Source organism: Bubalus bubalis, chromosome X (genome assembly GCF_019923935.1).
Source record: "Bubalus bubalis isolate 160015118507 breed Murrah chromosome X, NDDB_SH_1, whole genome shotgun sequence".
Taxonomy (NCBI): domain Eukaryota; kingdom Metazoa; phylum Chordata; class Mammalia; order Artiodactyla; family Bovidae; genus Bubalus; species Bubalus bubalis.
The window spans coordinates 75,042,553-75,063,186 of NC_059181.1; the positions used below are offsets into that span (position 1 = coordinate 75,042,553).

Here is a 20,634-nt window from a genome sequence, read left to right on the forward strand (position 1 = left end):
CTGGGAAAGATTGAGGGCAGGAGGAGAAGGGGATGACAGAGGATGAGATGGTTGGATGGCATCACCGACTCAATGGACATGGCTTTCGGTGGACTCCGGGAGTTGGTGATGGACAAGGAAGCCTGGCATGCTGCGGTTCATGGGGTTGCAAAGAGTCAGACATGACTGAGTGACTGAACTGAAGTATCTCATATAAATATTAATCTCAAATGCAGTAGTTGTCTTTTTGTGCGTGGCTTCTTTCAGTTAGCATAATGTCCTTGGGGTTGATCCATATTGTTTCATATGTCAGAATTTTCTCGCTTTTTAAGGCTAAAGAATGTTGGATATACCACAATTTGCTTGTCTGTTAGCTGTTGATGGACATTTGGGTAACTTTCACATTTTGGCTAATGTGAATAATGCCAAACAAGGTTGTAAAAATATATCTTGGAGATTTTGTTTTCAATTCTTTTGGGTATATACTCAGAAGTAGAATTTTTGGTATGTAAAGTAATTAAATGGCAACCCACTCCAGTATTCTTGCCTGTAGAATCCCATGGATGGAGGAGCCTGGTGGGCTACAGTCCATGGGGTCGCAAAGAGTCAGACACGACTGAGCGACTTCACTTTCACTTTCAAAGTAATTCTAATTTTCATTGTTTTAGGATCTGCCATATTGTTTTTTATAATCGCTGTACCATTTTACCTGCCCACCCACAGTTCATAAGGGTCTAATTTCTCCACATCCTCACCAACATTTGTCACTTTTTGTGTTTTGATAATATTCATCCCATGGGTGCTTATTAGCCAATTTTATAGCCAGTATTTCATTAATTAGGACAAGAACTCGCTACAAATTCTTTTAGAGTTAACTGAGAATCTATTGAATATTTATATGGGGCAAAAATATCACCAGTATATACTAGAATATCATTAAGTTCATTTTCAATATTGTTTTAATAAACTCCAAGAAAATTGGATCACCGTTACGAATATATATTTGAAGAAAAATAGTATTATCAGAATGTTTTTTCACTTCAGAATCATATAGTATAAAGTTTTACCTTCTATAATCTTACTTTTTAGGAATTGGAAAATAATTGAGTCTATTTAATATATTCATAGGTTTTTGGAGGCCTATTTTTCTATCACCTCCACATAGCCAAAGAAGGGAAACTGAAGAACAACACTCTGTGCAAGAAATTGATAACAAAGGTGAGTATATTCAATAGAAATTGCCAAAGGATTTTATACATTTTATTCAATATTCAGAAAATTTTAAGCCCGACTTCTTATATTTGGGATCTCTAAGACAATATCCAAGTCCAATAATTCTCTAGAAGGATTCACTGAACTAAGCACATAATAATACTCAAAGCTATGATTTATTACAATGAAAGGATACAAAATAAAATAAAATTAATAAAAGGAAAAGGCATATGGTTTGAAGTCTAGTGGAAGTATTAATACAAGGTTCTAAAGTCCACTCCCATTGGAGTCACACAAGACTCATCTAATTTATCCACCAAAAATTATGATGACATGTATGAAATGTTGTCTACCAGGAAAGCTCACTAGAGTTATCAGGGCCCAGGGTTTTGTTTTTGTTTTTTGTTTTTTGTTTTTTGTTTTTTTTTTTTTTTGCCCAGGGTATTTTTTTAACAGCTTTATTGAGATATAATTTACCCATTAAGCTACACAATTAATAGTTTTAAGTATAGATATGTACAACAATAACAACTGTTTTGGATAATTTTTATCACCATAGAAGTTAACACTGTACCTGTGGTTATCACCTACTTACTCCTTCAACTGCCTACAGTTGAAGAACTGTAGTCTTTTTTCCAAAGTGACTGTATAATTTTCTCTCTAGTCTTAAGAAACCACTAATCTACTTAAGTATCTATAGATTCCTCTATCCTGGACATTTCATGTGAACAGAATCATATAATACATAGACTTTTGTAACTATATTCATTTAATTTGTATAATGCTTTCAAGGTTAATCTATATTGTAGCATGTATCAGTACTTCATTCTTTTCATGACTGAGTAACATTCCATTTTATGGATATACTGCATTTTGTTTAGATATTTGTCAGCTGGTGGATGTATGAGTTAGTTACACATTTTGCTTATTATGAATAATGATGCTATGAACATTTGTATACATAGAGGTATATCTCCATTTCTCTGGGATATATACCTAGGAATGGAGTTGCTGTGTCATATGGTTATTTGATGTTTAATTGCTTGAAGAACTACAGACTGCTTCCCAAAGTGACTGCATAATTTTATATTCCCACCTGCAGTGTATGAGGATTCCTTTTTCTCCACATCCTCCTTGACACTTGTCATTATTTGACTTCTGTATAGCCATCCTGGTGGTTATGAAATAATATTAAATTAATAGTTTTGACATCTATTTCCTTGATGACTGATGATGTTGAGCATCTTTCTATGTACTTTTTGGTCATTGTATATCTTTCTTGGATAAATGTCTACTAGGATCCTATTTTTTTTACATATATACATATATATATTTGTTATTGAGTTATGAGTTTCTATGTATCCTGAAAACATATTTTTATCATATGTATGATTTGCAAATATTTTATTCCATTCTGTGGATTATCTTTTCATTTTATTCATTGTGTCCTTTGAAGCACAGATTTGAAAAATTTTGTTGACATCAAAATTACTTTTCTTTATTCTATTCATAATATATATGTAATGTATAAAGATCACTTGCCAAATCCAAGATTGTGAAGATTTACACATTTTTTTTAAGAATACTATAATTTTAATTCTTAAATTTGGTAGTTTGATCCGTTTTGAATTACTTTTTGTGTATGGTGTCATGTTAGGGAACAATTCTTTTGCATGTGGATGTCCAGTTGACCCAATATCACTTGAAGAGACTATTATTTCCTCATAGAATGGTCTTGTCATCCTTGTCAAAAATCAGTTGGCCAGAGACCCATGGTTTTATTTCTTTGAAAGTGAAAGTCACTCAGTCAGGTCTGACTCTTTGAGACCCCATGGACTGTAGCTTACCAGGCTCCCCAGTCCATGGAATTCTCCCAGCAAGAATACTGGAATGGGTAGCCATTCTGTCCTCTAGGGGATCTTCCCAACCCAGGGACTGAACCTGGGTCTCCTGCTTTGAAGGTGGATTCTTTATGAACTGAGCTATCAGGGAAGACATGATATGAAGAAAAGATATTCTTTTCACCAAATGTTGTGGAGAAAATTAGATATCGAAGTGCAAAATAAAAATTGTTAATTTTAATTCATTTCTTGTATCATATACAAAATTAACTCAAATGGAGAATAGAACTAAATATAAATCCTAAAAACATATACTACTAGATGAAGAAAAATCTTTGTGACCTTGAGTTAGATGAAGATTTATCATTTACTACAAGAGATCATTATCCCTATAAGAAACACTTAATAAAAATTGGACTTAAACAAAATTTAAAAGTTCAATTTTCCAGAAAATTGTAAAGGAATGAAAGGATGCTATACACTATGAAAAGGATTTTCAACTCATATATTTGGTAAAGCACTGTATCTAGAATATAAAAAGAATACTCAAAATGCAATAATAAGAAAAGAAAAAACTAAATGTAAAATGGACAAATGGTTTAGGCAGACATGTTACCAAATTGGACATCCCTGGTGGCTCAGTGGAAAAGAATCCACCTGCCAATACAAGAGATGTGGGTTTGCTCCCTGAGTTGGGAAGATCCCCTGGAGAAGGAAATGGTGACCCACTCCAGTATTCTTGCCTGGAGAATCCCATGGACAGAGGAATCTGGCGGGCTACAGTCTATGGGGTCACAAGAGTCAGACATAACTTAGTGACTAAAAACGATAACAACAACGTGTCATTTAAGGCCAGTGTTTTCTTTTTGATTTTCTATCTGGATAATGGATAATCCGTCTATTGATGTAATTGAGGTGTTAAAATTCCCCACAACTATTTTGTTAGTGTAAATATCTCCTTTCATTTTTATTAATATTTGCTATATGTATTTAGGTGCTCCTGTGTTTCAATGCATATATATTTAATATTGTGGTACCTTCTTGTGGGATTGATCCCTTTATCATTATGTGATGTCCTTCTTTGATTCTTATTACATCTTTGTTTTAAATCTGTTTTGTATAGGATAAGCATTGCTACCCCAGCTTTTTTTTTTTTTTTTTTTTCATTTCTATTTACATGGAGGCGTTTTCCATCTCCTCACTTTCACTCTGTCTTTAGATCTGAAGTGAGTCTGTAGTAGGGAGTGTGTAGATGGGCTTTGTTTTTTATTCATTCCAACCACACTATATCTTTTGAATGGAGCATGTAGTTTATTTACCTTTATTTATTTGTAGGTGTGTACATGTTGCCATATTCTTAATTGTTTGGGGGTGGTTTTGCAATCCTTTTTTTCTTCTTTTGCTCTCTGCCCTTGGAATTTGATGGCTATCTTTATTGTTATATTTGGATTCCTTTTTCTTTTTATGTGTGTGTATCTATTTTAGGGGTTTAGTTTGTGGTTACTGTAAGATTCATATCATATGTATATGATGCATCATATGCATTTCTCATGATGTAATCTGCATATAAATTAAATAAGCAGAGTGACAATATACAGCCTTAAGATATTCCTTTCCTGATTTGGAACCAATCTGTTGTTCCATGTCCAGTTCTAACTGTTTCTTCTTGACTTGCATACAGATTTCTTAGGAGGCAGGTCAGGTGGTCTGGTATTCCCGTCTCTTTAAGAATTTCCCACAGTTTCTTCTGATCCACACAGTCAAAGGCTTTAGCATAGTCAATAAAGCAGAAGTAGATGGTTTTCTGGAACTCTCTTGCTTTCTCTATGATCCAGCGGATGTTGGAAATTTGATCTCTGGTTCCTCTGCCTTTTCTAAATCCAGCTTGAACATCTGGAAGTTCACCGTTCACATACTGCTGAAGCCTGGCTTGGAGAATTTTGAGCATTACTTTGCTAGAGTATGAGATGAGTGCAATTCTGTGGTAGTTTGAACATTCTTTTGCATTGCCCTACTTTGGGATTGGAATGAAAACTGACCTTTTCCAGTCCCGTGGCCACTGCTGAGTTTTCCAAATTTGTTGGCATATTGAGTGCAGCACTTTCACACCATCATCTTTTAGGATTTGAAATAACTCAACTGGAGTTCCATCACCTCCACTAGCTTTGTTCATAGTGATGCTTCCTAAAGCCTACTTGATTTGGCATTCCAGCACATCTGGCTCTAGGTGAGTGATCACACCATCGTGATTATATGGGTCACGAGGAGCTTTTTGTATAGTTCTTTCGTGTATTCTTGCCACCTCTTCTTAATATATACTGCTTCTGTTAGGTCCTTATCATTTCTGTCCTTTATTGAGCCCATCTTTGCATGAAATATTCCCTTGAGATCTCTTAATTTTCTTGAAGAGATCCCTAGTCTTTCCAATTCTATTGTTTTCCTCTATTTCTTTGCATTGATCACTGAGGAAGGCTTTCTTATCTCTCCTTACTATTCTTTGGAACTCTGCATTCTGATGGGTATATCTTTCCTTTTCTCCTTTGACTTTTGCTTCTCTTCTTTTCACAGCTGTTTGTAAGGCCTCCTCAGACAATCATTTTGCTTTTTCATATTTATTTTTTTCTTGGGGATGGTCTTGATCCCTGCCTCCTGTACAATGTCACAAACCTCCATCCATAGTTCTTCAGGCACTTTATCAGATCTTATCTGATTTTATCAGATCTTATCTGATCTTATCACTTTATCAGACCCTTGAATCTATTTGTCACTTCCACTGTATAATCATAAGGGATTTGATTTAGATCATACCTGAATGGTCTACTGGTTTTCCCTACTTTCTTCAATTTAAGTCTGAATTTGGCAATAAGGAGTTCATGATCTGAGCTATAGTCAGCTCCCGGTCTCTTTTCACTGACTGAATAGAGCTTCTCCATCTTTGGCTGCAAAGAATATAATCAATCTTATTTCAGTGTTCACCATCTGATGATGTCCATGTGTAGTCTTCTCTTGTGTTGTTGGAAGAGGGTGTTTGCTATGACCAGTACGTTTTCTTGGCAAAACTCTGTTAGCCTTTGCCCTGCTGTATTCTCTACTCCAAGGCCAAATTTGCCTGTTACTCCAAGTATTTCTTGACTTCCTACTTTTGCATTCCAGTCCCCTATAATGAAAGGACTTGTAGCTTGTTGCCATACCACACTCTGTAGGTACAGATCATCATGTAGAAATAAATTGGTTATTATAGATGTTCTGGGCTTCCCATGTGGTGCTAGTCATAAGGAACCCTCCTGCCAACATAGGAGACATTAGAGATACAAGTTACATTCCTGGGTCTTGAAGATCCCCTGGAGTAGGGAATGGCAACCCACTCCAGTATTCTTTCCTGGAGAATCCTGTGGACAAAGGAGTCTGGCAAGCTACAGTCCATAGGGTCCCAATGAGTTAGACATAACTATAGTGACTTAGCAAGCACAGACGTAGATGTTCTATTTCATCTTTTGCATATGAATGCATTCATTTGCTTCTGGACATCAGAGATACATCTTCAAGATTATTAAAAAAGAGCTACTTTCTTGTTTATAATTTAGGTTCTCTGTCTCTGTGGGGCAGCCTGTGTACTGCTGTCTCATTTTTCTTACTTTTAGTGTTATACCTCATTCCTAATTACAAGATACTATCCAGTTTAATAATACAAACTCATGCATGATGGGCCTTTTTTTCTAATGGTGTATTTCATTGAGTTTAAGAACTGTGTACACCTTCAATACCATATACTTGCAATTTTTTTCCAGATTAATTACAACTGTTTTATATTTCCTATTATCTTGAATGTGAAAAAGTCTAACAAGTAGCCAAATTACATCACTCTTTTGTTTTTGTCAGGGTATAAGCTTTTGTCATTAATTTATAATAATAGCACTGTATGAATAAAATATATAGTGCATATTATTGAAGAATAGAGCCACTGGAAATACTACTCACCCCTCTCCTTCAGTATTTGCTGGCACTCAGCTTGAGTTAATAAATGTATAGTCATGCTTTGAGTATTTACTATAAAGCATAGAAATAGATACTACTAAGTCTACATTGGAGAAGGCAATGGCACCCCACTCCAGTACTCTTGCCTGGAAAATCCCATGGACGGAGGAGCCTGGTGGGCTGCAGTCCATGGGGCGACTAAGAGTCAGACACGACTGAGCGACTTTACTTTCACTTTTCACTTTCATGCGTTGGAAAAGGAATGGCAACCCACTCCAGTATTCTTGCCTGGAGAATCCCAGGGACGCGGGAGCCTGGTGGGCTGCCGTCTATGGGGTCACACAGAGTCGGACATGACTGAAGCGATGCAGCAGCAGCAGCAAGTCTCCATTATTTTACATTATGCATACACCATTGACTGCTATGAGGGCAACATAATGACTGCTTGTATTTATAAGAATATGAATTCCTTTTTTTATCAAGGCTATACATTTTAAATGTTTCTTAGTAGACCAAATGATTTATATATAAAATTGAAATATATATATATATATATATATATATATATATATTCAGTGAATACTTTTCAGAATGGACCTACTTAAATTTTTCTCTTTTATAAATACCTAAAGATTATGAGTATATAATTAAAAATTTATCTTAGGTATTCTATATGACCCTAAGAGAAACTGGATGAGAAGACACATCTCCTTCTGTATAAAAATTCACTGTCAATTTCTAAATGGAAGCTACTACTCAACGTTCCTTGACTCCTTCCCAAATATGATGCAGTGTTTGATGCCAAAACATGGAGAAATTGTTCTTAGGACCTAAGGCAATAGTGGAAAGAGATCTTCTGTTTTAAAATTAAATCACAATGATTTTTACTTTATTTCTGCCTGTGTACCTGAAGAACAGTTATTCCATACATTTACTGAACTGTAATTTTAAAGTTGAGGTATAGGTAAATATCTAAATTTCCAGAATCATATGCCAGTGAGTTCTTAACAGCTACATAAAACTGATCCTTGATAATACATTTGCTATCAGGAAATTTTGTCATTTTGACATATCAAGCCCGAAGAAATTTTTGTTTCAAAACATGAAGATTGTATTAATTATATGGATTATATTCCAGGAAAGAAAATATTGCCAGTATTAGAATGGTCAAAAAAATTTGTTCATAACATCTTATAGAAAAGCCCAAAGTTTCTGGTCAACCCAATATTTCTAAAAGCAAGATAAAATTAATATAGATATGCAGTATCCAATATGTGAAAAGCAAGTTTTATTTTGGCCAAATGATGCCAATGAATTCCTATTTAAACTAAAGATTAAGTTCTCTGAATCTGAAGAGAATAAAATCTTAGATAAATGACCATGTTTCATTTTTGTGTCTTAATAAGCCCAATATGACAGCTGTTTGAGTAGAAACTGTAGCATCATGGCTTCCTTTTGAAATATCCAATAGTAAGAACCTATTGAAGGAAATGGCATTTTTTTCCTTTGCACAGATTTGTGTGTGTGTGATGTTTATTGTGTTTGTCAAAGTCATTTTTTTCATTGTTCTTACTCATATTTTACTCTTCTCTCTCTAGCAGTGTCCAGAATTCAGCTTGTGAGATACCCAAGTGATGACAAGATTGTAAGATTCAAAGAGATATCACCAACTCTGAGTGATAAGCAAGACTCACAGCAAAAGTTAATGGAAAAGCACAGCCACAACCTTTTTTCAAACCCAAATACTTTCATGGATAACAAGCATCACAGAAATGCCTGCCACAAAATTTCTGTCTGTAAGAGTTGTTACACAGACTATAGATACCAACAGAGATTTCAGAGTTCCAGGTCTCAAATGAGTCCTATTCATTTCCTAAATCCTCAGGGTTACATCTCTGAATTTTTAGTGCCTCTCTGCCACCCTACTTCCATGAGCCTTTGGTTTGCTGTATGCCCCAAGACTCACAGAAATAACACATACACTTTAGACACTGGAGCTGTTTTATGTTCTAAATGTTTTCTACAAATCAATAATTTTTCTTTTCATAAGTGTCTCATTAATTTTGATGATGATTCAGACCCTGACTGTCCTTTACATCTCCAAGTTCCCTTGGATTCTAAATATTTTCTGAGTTCCAGATCTATTAGGCACCACAAGACTTCCCAGAACAGCCCTTTATCTCGATCCTTGGATCCTGAGCATTCTGTGGGCATCCGCTGCCCTTTCCACCAGGAGGATTATAAATATTCTTTAGGCTCAACTTCTTTTTTACACTGTGAAAGTTGCTCAGCTTTCCAGAATCTCATGGGCTCTACTGTTACTCATACCTTTCCAATGAATCCTCAAAATAATATCAGCCACCATAGTACCCCCGGCCCAGGCAATGTCATCAACACCAGCAACGTTGCTGTCCTTGAAAGCGAGGGTAAGTTTAAACTTACTGCCAAATTTGAAAATGAGGCCAATCCTGATGATGAGACTAAACTGGTCATTACTGGCAATCTCAAAGATAAGGCCAAAGACAAGCCTCTTTTGAAAGATGAGGCAAAACATGAAGATGAGACAGATTCTGAAGATGAGAAAGAGCCTGAAGATGAAACAGACCCTGAAGATGAAAGCAATACCAAAGACAGGAAAGATCCCAAAGATAAGTCTGACCCTGATAACACTGATCCAAAAGATAGTAATGCTGAAAATAATGCAGACACAAGCAATGAGTCTGATCCCAGTGGTGATGCTGACTCTACAAATGGAGCTGATTCTAACAGTGATGGTGACTCTAACGGTGGAACTGAATCCAACAGTGAATCTGACTCTAACATTGATAGTGCTACTAACAATGATGCTAACTCCAAATGTAACACTGATTTTGAGGAAGACAAACACACCAACAATTCACAAAATGTCTTTGTCCCAGATATTGATGTTTATCAGGAGTGTACTGCTGACTCCAATAATGACTCTAATCCCAACTACACCTCTGGACTCCAAAATGGAGCTGGCCCAGACTGCACTTCTGGTTCCTGCAAGGGTGCTGGCTTCAGCATTGATTCAAGCAGTATCATTGGCCTCAACAATGGACTTGGCCCCAACAATGCACCTAGCCCTAACATTAATGAATCTAACCTCCAAAACAATGGTTCTGGACCCCAAAATATAAGACTGCATCCCTTCAGCCCTGGACCCAGCAGCAGTGTCTCTGGCCCCAACATTAATGGCCTTAGACCCAATAATAGCCCTGTCCTAAACAACAATAACCCTGGCCTCAACAATAATAGCCCTAGTCCCAATAATAATAGCTCTGATCTTGGAAAAAACCCTAATTCTAGCTATAATGCCAGGCTTAGTAATGCTATTAGTCACAGTATTGCTTTCAGTCCTAACAAGGATGCTAACTCCGTCTATGAAACAAAACCCATCAGTGCTGCTGGCCACAACTATGTAGCTATTTCAAACTGTGGTTCAAACCTTGAATATGTCCCAGGATTTACCCATGCAGTAGGTTCTAATTTTGTAGATAACCCCAACTATATGGCCAGAAATAGCTATGCTGACAGTCCCAGCTCTACTTCTAGCACTGTCAATGTCACTGACATCAATTACAGCACTAGTTGCACTGGTGCTATTAGCCCAACTTATACCAACTGTACCTCAGACACTAACCATGAGCCCAGATTTACTCATATCATTAGCTCCAACTTTGTCATCAACCCCAATTATCATATCATAAACACTCATCGTGATTCTAGTACCAGCAATGCTAATAATCTCTCTGAGACCAAATTGAAAATCAATTCCAGTTCTGCTATTCCTAATATTGTTTATAGTAACTCCTCAATTTTTGTTGCTGGCACTAACTATATTTCTACTCCTGAAAAGTTGACCACCTCTAAATTTTCTTATCCACCTAAGCTTGGTAGGAGTTATACAATTTTTGATGACTACAAATTTGGTCCCTGTTTCAAAGATTATCCTGGCCCCATGGATTCTGTTAGTTTTAAACATGCCACTGAGTTCAAGGATGTCCTTGATGCCAAGGAATCTGGTTTTTTAAAAGATTTCTCTGAGGTCCAGAATCCCATTGTTATCAAGGAGTTTGCCAGCTTAAACTTTTACTCCAATTCAAATATTCCACTCCCTAGTTTTGATATTATAGTAGAAAGTGAACCACTAGATGTTGTGAAGTTTGCCATGCCATCAGGTGCTATGAATCAATTTTTAAAGGTAAGTTTATACAAATGTAGATTTTATTTTCTCCACACTTCCTACAATTCAGAGGGTTACATTGGAACAGGATTTTAAAAACTATATTTTTATTTACTTGGATATTCAAACCATGGAAAATAGGAGACAAGGTGTCCAGTATTACTTCTCCTTTGACCCTGTAGCCAACAACATGGTTTTCCATTTAAAAGATCAAGCTGCTAAACAACTGACAAATAGCAGAATGGCCTTGATTGCACTGTGACTGGTTAATCTACCACTTTATCAAGAGTTGCATAACATACTATCTAAATTTTGTATTGTTTTGCCTACTTCCTCTCACCTGTACATGGCCTGGTGTTGGCTCTTTCCTTATATGTGCAGAGAGAAAATATAGTTAAATGAACTTTAAATACCATGGATCAAGACATTTTAAAACAACTATCTCTCAAAAATCCCATTTTATGAAGAAGGTTGTTCAGAAATAGTCATGATATTCTAATCTCCCACTTAAATAAATTAAATTTAAATTAATTAGATGAAATGATATTTGGGAGCAAAAAACCCCAAACCTTTGATACTTTTGACTTAAAATTTACTTTATCTTGTTTCCCCTGAAAATAAGTAAAACTAATATATTTGAATAAGTCTTTATCAAATGTTTCTTCTAGCACTCTGAATTGCATACACAAAGATTGCTGTTTGATAAAATGTTTTTACTAGCAGCAAGTAATATTTATTTTGATGAAACTTTACCAAGATGTTTTCATTGAGGCATAATTTAGTATGCTTTGAATTTTAGCCTTGTTATAGTTCATTAGACATGATGAACAAATATACTTAATTTGGATTGTTGTGTCTGTGTTCATAAGTGTGCAACTTGAAATAACTGTTTTTTTTTAGGATGTGTTTTCTATTAGAATCTGTGTATTCAAAATAAGGCATATATTCTTATAACCAAAATGAAAGTACAAAATCAGTATCTTCTCAATGCTCCTGTACTTTAATAGAGGAAAATTTTGTGATTTTCCCAAGAGAACACACCTCCCAGGAAATAGTTGTAATTGCTTAGTATGAATATATAGCTTCTGTATAGGTAAACATAAGGATAATATTGGCCAATGATAACTAATAAAAATAATATTGCTCAGATACAAAACTTAACATTAGAGGAAAAAAAAAAAGATGTTTTCCCCAGGTATTTTTCACAAATGAAATTTTACAGCAGTATGAAAGCATTTAAATATGCTTTATTTTATGGCTTTGATGTTTTAGCTAAATGAAAGTCTGATTATAATAAGTTTTAGCTTACTAGTTAAGGAAGGTAGCTAACATTTTGCAGTTCAAATCATAGTATCTAAGAGCTGTTTCCTAAATTGGGATATATAAAATATGTTGGTTTTGGGTGAAAGCTATACACAAAAAAATCAAATTTTTAATGGAGGATATTTGATTCCCCAAAAACATAATAATAAAAAGCAGTTCTTAATAGAACTTAATAGACTACCATAAACACTATGCTGTGGGTACATACATTCCAACCTTTTGACTATGGCTATGTAATGGAAATATATGCAATGACTTTATTTTCATTGAAGATAAACGGACTTCACAATACATTCATCAGTAGCTTGAGAAACTATGTATTTTGCATGCCTTCACTAACAAAGTATTTTTCTGGAAAAAATACGTGATTCTCTTTCCTTAGAGCTTTGATATTTTCACATATCCCTGGTTTGTTACATCCTTGTCCATACTTACCTCACAAACAATTATAATGGGGATAACAAAAGTGCTTTCCCCACTCAAACAATTTAAGTGAAAGAAGCTCACTTTAAAGGAATAATTTATATACCAATTATAAGTGAACCAAACAGCCAGCTCAGCATCAGAACATGTAGTCAAGCCATTCATACTATCTTCATTCAGACATTAAGCTTTTAATAAGTAAATAGCACAGAATGCTTTAAAAACATACAGACTAAGTGAAAAAATAGTGCCCTTTAAAGCACTTGAAGTTACTTTTCTTAACAGGTAAACAAGTGGATGTTTGAAGGTAGAAACTATATGAAGACAAATAAAAGAGCATCTTACTGAGTTTCCAGAATGGTTAGAAATATTTTGGATGCTTAGATCACAACATGTCACCAATGTATTAAAATAGTTGTAAATATGTATGTGTGGACTATTATTCTGGTTTGCACTTTTCAGAAACAACCAAAATTGTAACTCGTGAAATTTGTCTTTTTGTGAAGTTTATCATTGACTTCCATGGATAATGGTATTAGAACTATGTTACTCAGAGTCTACAGTCATTTAATAAGTTATCTAGTTACAATTCTGCATAAACAATTTTATTCCATACAAAAGATAATATTAGTAGCCTACCTTTTTCAAACTGTGAAAATAGCTTTGATTTATTAATAAAATTTGCTCAAGGATTTAATTAACTTAAGTCCTTGACAGGTCCAAATGTGCAGGAGAAGAGTTGCATTAAGGTCATTCAAAGCAGTGACACTTCTAATTTGTGGTAGATTTTTTAAAGTACGAAGATGAGTTAGTAGTGACACTGAAGAAAAAAATCTTCACATAGTACGGTCTATTATAATGAGAGTTGTGTGAATATGGAGTTATTCAGACCTTCCTAGCAGCAGGTGTCTGAAAATATCAATCAAATATGTTATGCTTTTTGCACCAAAATTCTCTTGAATTAGTAAATACTTCAAAAATTAACCACAAAAATGCTTTTGTTTATAAGCATTTGAGGAAGTCTTTGTTCAAGAAAGGCTTAATTTGCAGTATGTCTTCAAAGTGGCCAAAATTTTTCATACTTTCAATTCAAAATGGTCTACTTAATATATTATTTCCTTCCTATTTATATAGCCAGGAATGTACATGAATAAGTTTAATTAATCTGCTTAATATTTATTGAAATAAATTTTAGTAAAGCCAATCCTTTAGGCAGGTAAATATAGTACCTACATATTCCAAATATAGTACCTACATATTCCAAATAATCAAAGCAATATCTTGCCTAATAGCTTCTTAATTAAATATATTTACATGCAAATAAACTATTTTTCCATTCCTAGCTTTTTAGGAATTTGTTTTGTTTTGTTACAGTGGAAGACATGTTTTCTGGGGATTTTCAGTCTAAGATACAGCAAAATCATCTCCTACCTGAAGATACTGCCAACTTAATCAAGGTCTGTTAATTTGTTAAGCTACTTTAATGAGGCCATCTGTGCACCAAACTTTTTCATAAAGTCACTCTCATACATCGATTTGATACTATTTCTTCATAATACTAAAGTGCTTCCATAGTATCTTATTGCTGGATTCCCTGTCAGATAGTATAGGGTCATCAAAGTGTTTAATTGTGATAGAGCCAACTCCCTTTGGGATGAATCAGTAAAAGATCTCAAACTGAGTATAACAAAATAATATTGAACAAATCAACATTGTTCCTTCTGCTGACAATGTGACCTGCTGCTCTCTGAATAATCTGGGAGAAAATGATCGTTAATCAGCTAAAGATCAAGGTTTCAGATTGAATCCAGCCTCTTTCCTTTATCTGCACTATTGTGTAGTTTTCTGAGCCAGCCATAAAACCTACAGTGATTCTGGTGAACAATCCAAAGGAAAACCAGTTGCCCCAAGCTCAAAGTAAAGAGCACTTTGTTACTGCCCCTGTTGCAGAAAATTTGTCAATAACCTTCTTTCTGTAGGAATTTCAGAATATATATTTTTCCCTAATGGATCGAGTTCTTTGGTCCAGTCCCCTCAAATATAACAATGGGATAAATGATGTTCTATATCTAGACACATAGAGAAAGCCAGACCACATCAACTTGAGTCCAAATATTGGTAGGGACTAAACTGGGAGAACTTAAAGACAGTATGTTATTGAGCATCATATATCTTAAATAATTGACTAAAGAGGCATTTTATTCTCAAAAAGATTTCACTAGAATTTTAAATTCAAAAAATGTTTGCTGCAGTGATACAAGTGTGCATTCAACAACTGCAGAATCTGTATAATCTGCCATGTGTTCCAGTTTGAAAAAACTAAGGCAGCTGTGTCTAAATTTATTACATTTTCTACTTAGAGGGACAAATAATAGACTAAAGTTTCCAAAGTTTTAAAGCCTGAGTTTGGATGTCAAAGACAATAAATGTTAAATGATTAAACAAGCAGAGTATGAAATCTCTCATGAATCAAGCCAATAAATTTACTTCTAAAGATACCTGGGTTCGTTAAGTGGATGTTTAAAGGATAAAACCTGTTTATCCAGTGTAGTAGAGTTCCTCAATAAAATGAAGAGTGGGGATAAGAAGGCAGCAGTAAGCAGTATATTGGAGGAGAAGGCAAAGGAAATAATGTTATATGGAGAAAGAGTGATATTGTGGAATAATAAACATGATCCAGTAATCCTTACTTTGTTTTTATCACATTGCTGAATCCCAATATGTTCTGGCTAATCTAGGTTCATTTGTAAAAGAAATACTTATCTTTGTATTCCTGATCTTCCCTTATCTCATCACATACACACAACACAATTGCAGACTTCAAAGTTATAACTACCAAAAATATAAGCACACTATTTTAACAGATACTCACTTATTTACTGCTAGCTTATGTTTTTCCTTTTCTGAGGTCACTCTATCTCCCTGACCTTCTTACTCCACACAGAAAATAACTATTCTATAAAGCTGTTCTGAGCCAACTCTACTGCATAGCTGCTGACTCTGGAAGCTTGACCTCCTAACATATCCCCAATCACCTCCTTTTTACCTGTATCTCACAGAAAGTCTATACACATACACACACCCCACATATAACTTCCTCTGCTTTTGTGTTACTTTAAGGCCTGTTACCATCTGAGTTTTTACAGTGACTTTAATAAGAAAATAATTTTATTACAAATGATTAAATTACAAATGAATTTCTGGAATACAACTTTTATTTATAAATTGGGAACAATCTATATTTATTCACGCCTGCTATTTTGGTAGATCCTGAATAAATTATGGTTAGTCAAGTAATAAGTGAAGTGTAAACAACAGAAGAAACCAGCACTAGCATTATTTTATTTCATCTCATAAATGCTATACTGCCAATGTCTATGGGTCACAGCCAAAAAGCACATTTCATTCAACCTAACTGCATAATTGTAGATAATCAGACAAGCAAAGGATTGCTCTAGGCCCTTAAAAGATCATTTCTAAATACTTTCACAATATTCTGAATCTGAAAAAAGTTGACTAAGATTTGTTAAATGTGAAAATTTTAAGCAAAAGTTCAGAAAAAATCCAATTCTCAGTATGATTATTTTCATGACTTCGTACTACTCTTGAATATAGTTTATAAACAATATTGTGCTAAGTCGCTTCAGTCGTGTCTGACTCTGTGTGACCCCATAGACGGCAGCCCACCAGGCTCTACCATCACTGGGATTCTCCAATGCATGAAAGTGAAAAAATAAAGTGAAGTCGCTCAGTCGTGTCTGACTCCTAGCGACCCCATGGACTGCAGCCCACCAGGCCCCTCCATCCATAGGATTTTCCAGGCAAGAGTACTGGAGTGGGGTGCCATTGCCTTCTCCGATAAACAATATTATATGACATAAAATATTGGAAGAACATCAATTTTGATATTGAAAAATACATAAAATCTAAGGTAAATCTTCAGACAGCTATTTAATAACCAACATTTAATAGCACTATCTGAAATGCATTCTTGAGTTTCATATGTATTAGCTTATTTTATCCTAACAGGCCTATGATGTTACATAATTTTCCCTATTATCCCTATTTTACAGATGAGGAAAATGAGACATTATGTACTGAAGTAATTTTTATGATCATATAGCTACTAAATGAAAAAGAATAAGAGTCTAAAATTAAACATTTAGAGTTAATTATATTTATATTTTAATAATATGTAATTAAAAGTATCAAGTATAGTAAATATTGTGTTAACCTAATATTAGCAGACATCTAGGTTACAAAATGAGCATTAATGTGGTTCTATTTTAGTATTTTAAGATATAATATTATATCTATAATTGTAAAGTCATCACAGTAGTTTCTTGGGCATGGGTTTGAAGCTTTCAAGGCTCATGATAACCAATATTTTCTTTAAATAATTACTTAAAGTAGTCTGAAGATAAAAATGTTTTTTCTTTCATTACTACTTTTAACTCCCAAGTTTTTTGTGTGTGTGTGTGTATTTTTTTTTTTACCCTATTGTTTCAGGTTTGTTTCAGGTCAACCTCCAGACAGGTAGCAGAGAAAACCTCCACCCTTGATTAATGAAAAGAATACGTTGAGACGGAAAAGACACACAGCAAAGAAGGTTTTGAGGATATGAGCAAATAACTTCAAAACTTAGAGTCCCATGAGCAGTATTTATTATATGTTCTTTCTCACATCCCCCTTCCCATTGCATTAAGTGTTGCTTTAAAATATATTGTGACAATTACCCCATTCATCTTCTTTGCTTCTGCCAGACTCTAGAATTAGGAAACGGTCCTTTCTAGCAATCCTATACAAATATTTTATATTGTTAATGACTCAAAAGTGCTGTTAGATTTTTCAACCAGAAATTCTTTTCATCTTTTGTGTAAGTTTCCTTCTCCAGAGGATGATCTTAACGTTTGACAAATCTTGTGATAGATGCTTTTAATACTGTAATGACCACTCTAGGTTTTATACACCCACAATCAATCAATATTTTATTGTTACTGTTGTTTATTATTGTTATAGTTTTATGAGTGTGATAAACAAAATTAAAATAGTTGAGACTCATCGGTATTGTTCATTGTTTGTATAACTTGCTATTTTCCCATTCAACCTTGTTAACCTAGGAAAACTGATAATGTATGTCCTTTATCAATTTATCACCACTCTCTCTGTATGCCTCTTTTTTGTTACTTAAATCCAACCCTCTGTTCCAACCAGAGGAGTCTCCTCACTTTTTCCCTATAGTTTTTCTTGTATATACAGGCCCCTTATTGTTTTTGGTACATTTCCTCAATTCAAGACCTACCTTATCCACAAAGCTTCACACTTCTGTAAACAATATTGATCCTTCCATTCCCAAGTTTCTGTTCTTCAGGTCAGCTGAGAAAAATCATAGCACATTTGGGGAACTGCCCATACTTAGTGTGCATTATAGTCCATGGTGTGATCAGGGACTGATGAGAAATGAGATTGGAAAAATAATCAGGAAATTTGTCACAGTAGGAAATCTACATTTCACTCCATAGGTGATAGGTAACCCTTAAAAGATTTAAGTATGGTGGCAATATGATATAATTTAGAGGAATAACGCTGATGGTGGTGTGGAGGATGGATTTAAGGAGAAGGCATAAGGGAATGATAATAAAGCACACCTGCATGGTAGTCCAGACTCTAATTCAAAAGGACTTGAAATAAACCTGTAAGTAGTAAGAATACATAGGAGAAAACATATTTGAGAGCTATGATAACAAAACAGTTGGAATTACTGGATTATTTGATGTAAGAGGAAGTTTACTGTGAAGTTTACTATATTTTTCAACTTTCCAACATGGGAAGATAATGGTGCCATTAAGCAAATTGGGAATTAGAGAAGAATGAGAAGGGGGAAGGAGATGTGGGGTGATATCATAGTTTTGAATTAAGATGGAGATTCCTGAGTAACATTTGGGTGATGATATTGAAAATTCATCTAAGATAAGCCCTGATCTTTAATATACCCTAGATGTAGAAGATATAAAAAACTCACAATGTTAGGAATTCCTCATTATACATAGAAGGTTAACCATTTCACGAAGTATTATCACAATATTTAATCTTAACAATTAACATTTAAAATCATCATCACATATAGTACATAAAAATATGGAAATAAAGTCTTCAAAAACAAATATGTTGTCCAAAGCTACAGATATAATAATTGGAAGAACTTGGAACTAGAACACTTTTATGGCAGTGATGGGTTCTAGAAAGTAATCCATGGCTCAAAGAAAATGTTCATAACAGAAATTCTATTTCTTTGATATTCAGAGCTCTGACATTGTGTTTATGTTAATTTAAGAACAAAACAACTCAAGAAGAAAATAATAAATTATATTTTTACATAAAAAATACTATGGATATAATTAATCTTTACAGATTTCTGTGCTTTGTCTGAATAGTCATAAATTACCTAAAAAATAAATTGCCTTTTTCATTTTTTATTGTGGTGAAATACACATAACATAAAATTTACCATATTAATAATTTTAAATATATAGATTGGTGGCATTAAATACATTCACAACCATCACCACCATCTACCTCCATAACTTTTTCATCTTATAAAATTGAAATTCTTACCCATTAAACAATAACTCCCCATTCCCCCTTCCTTAACCCCTGACAACCACTTTCTACTTTCTATATTTATGATTTTGACTACCCTAAGTACCTTATATAGTGGAATGATACAGTTTGTGACTGGCTTCTTTTGCTTAGCATAATGTCCTCAAGTTTCTTCCACGTTGCAGCATATGTTAAGATTTCCTCACTTTCTAAGGCTGAGTAATATCCCATTTTATGTATATACTGCATTTTACTTATCTAGTCATCCAACAATGGACAATTGGGTTACTTTCACATTTTAGCTTCAGTGAGTAATGCTTCTATGAACATAGATCTACAAATCTCTCTTTAAGAGCCTGCTTTTATTTCTTTTGAGTGTATACCCAGAAAGAGAATTGCTTCATCATGTGGTAATTTTATTTTTAATTTTTTGAGGAACTGCTGTATTGTTTTCCACAACACCTATACCATTCTATATTACCATCAGTAGTGCACAAGGATACCAGCTTTCTACACATCCTAGACAACATTTATATTCTGGATTTTTTTGGTAGGTGCCTTCCTATCTACAAACAAGTGTGAGGTGGAGTCTAATTGTAGTTTTTATTTGCATTTTCCTAATGATTAGTGATATTGAGCATCTTTTCATGCACTTATTGGCTATTTTCTATCTTCTTTGGAGAAACGTCTATTTAAGTCCATTACCCTGTTTGGAACCAGGTTATTTGATTTGTTGTTGTTGAGTATTAGGAGATTTCTACATATTCTGAGTTAGGCAAGGCTGTGGTCCGTGTAATCAGATTGGCTAGCTGTCTGTGATTGTGGTTTCAGTGTTTCTGCCCTCTGATGCCCTCTCTTAGCGCCTACCATCTTACCTGGGTTTCTCTTAACTTGGACGTGGGGTATCTCTTCACGGCTGCTCCAACAAACTGCAGCTGCCACTCCTCACCTTGGATGTTGGGTATCTCCTCACAGCCACTGCTCCTGACCTTAGACGTGGAGTATCTCCTCTCGGCCACTGCTTCTGACCTTGGACGTGGGGTAGCTCCTCTTGGCCGCTCCTGTGCTGTGCAG

The 20,634-nt window shown here is 34.6% G+C and overlaps 1 protein-coding gene across 10 annotated transcripts in view; it reads left to right on the forward strand.

Annotated features, from left to right (window-relative positions):
* The window catches only part of LOC102398822, a 472,058-nt gene extending 454,416 nt beyond the window's left edge, over positions 1–17,642 (forward strand). For 9 of the 10 annotated variants that reach the window (XM_044936730.2, XM_025276189.3, XM_044936736.2 and 6 more), the window contains 4 exons: positions 1,108–1,197; positions 8,606–11,232; positions 14,335–14,417; positions 17,470–17,642. In XM_044936730.2, coding sequence (XP_044792665.1) covers positions 1,108–1,197; positions 8,606–11,232; positions 14,335–14,412 — 2,795 coding nt within the window. In that variant the 3' untranslated portion in view covers positions 14,413–14,417; positions 17,470–17,642. The remainder of the gene's footprint in view (positions 1–1,107; positions 1,198–8,605; positions 11,233–14,334; positions 14,418–17,469) is intronic. The other variant, XM_025276191.3, reaches the window with a different exon arrangement.
* Positions 17,643–20,634: the final 2,992 nt, after the last annotated feature.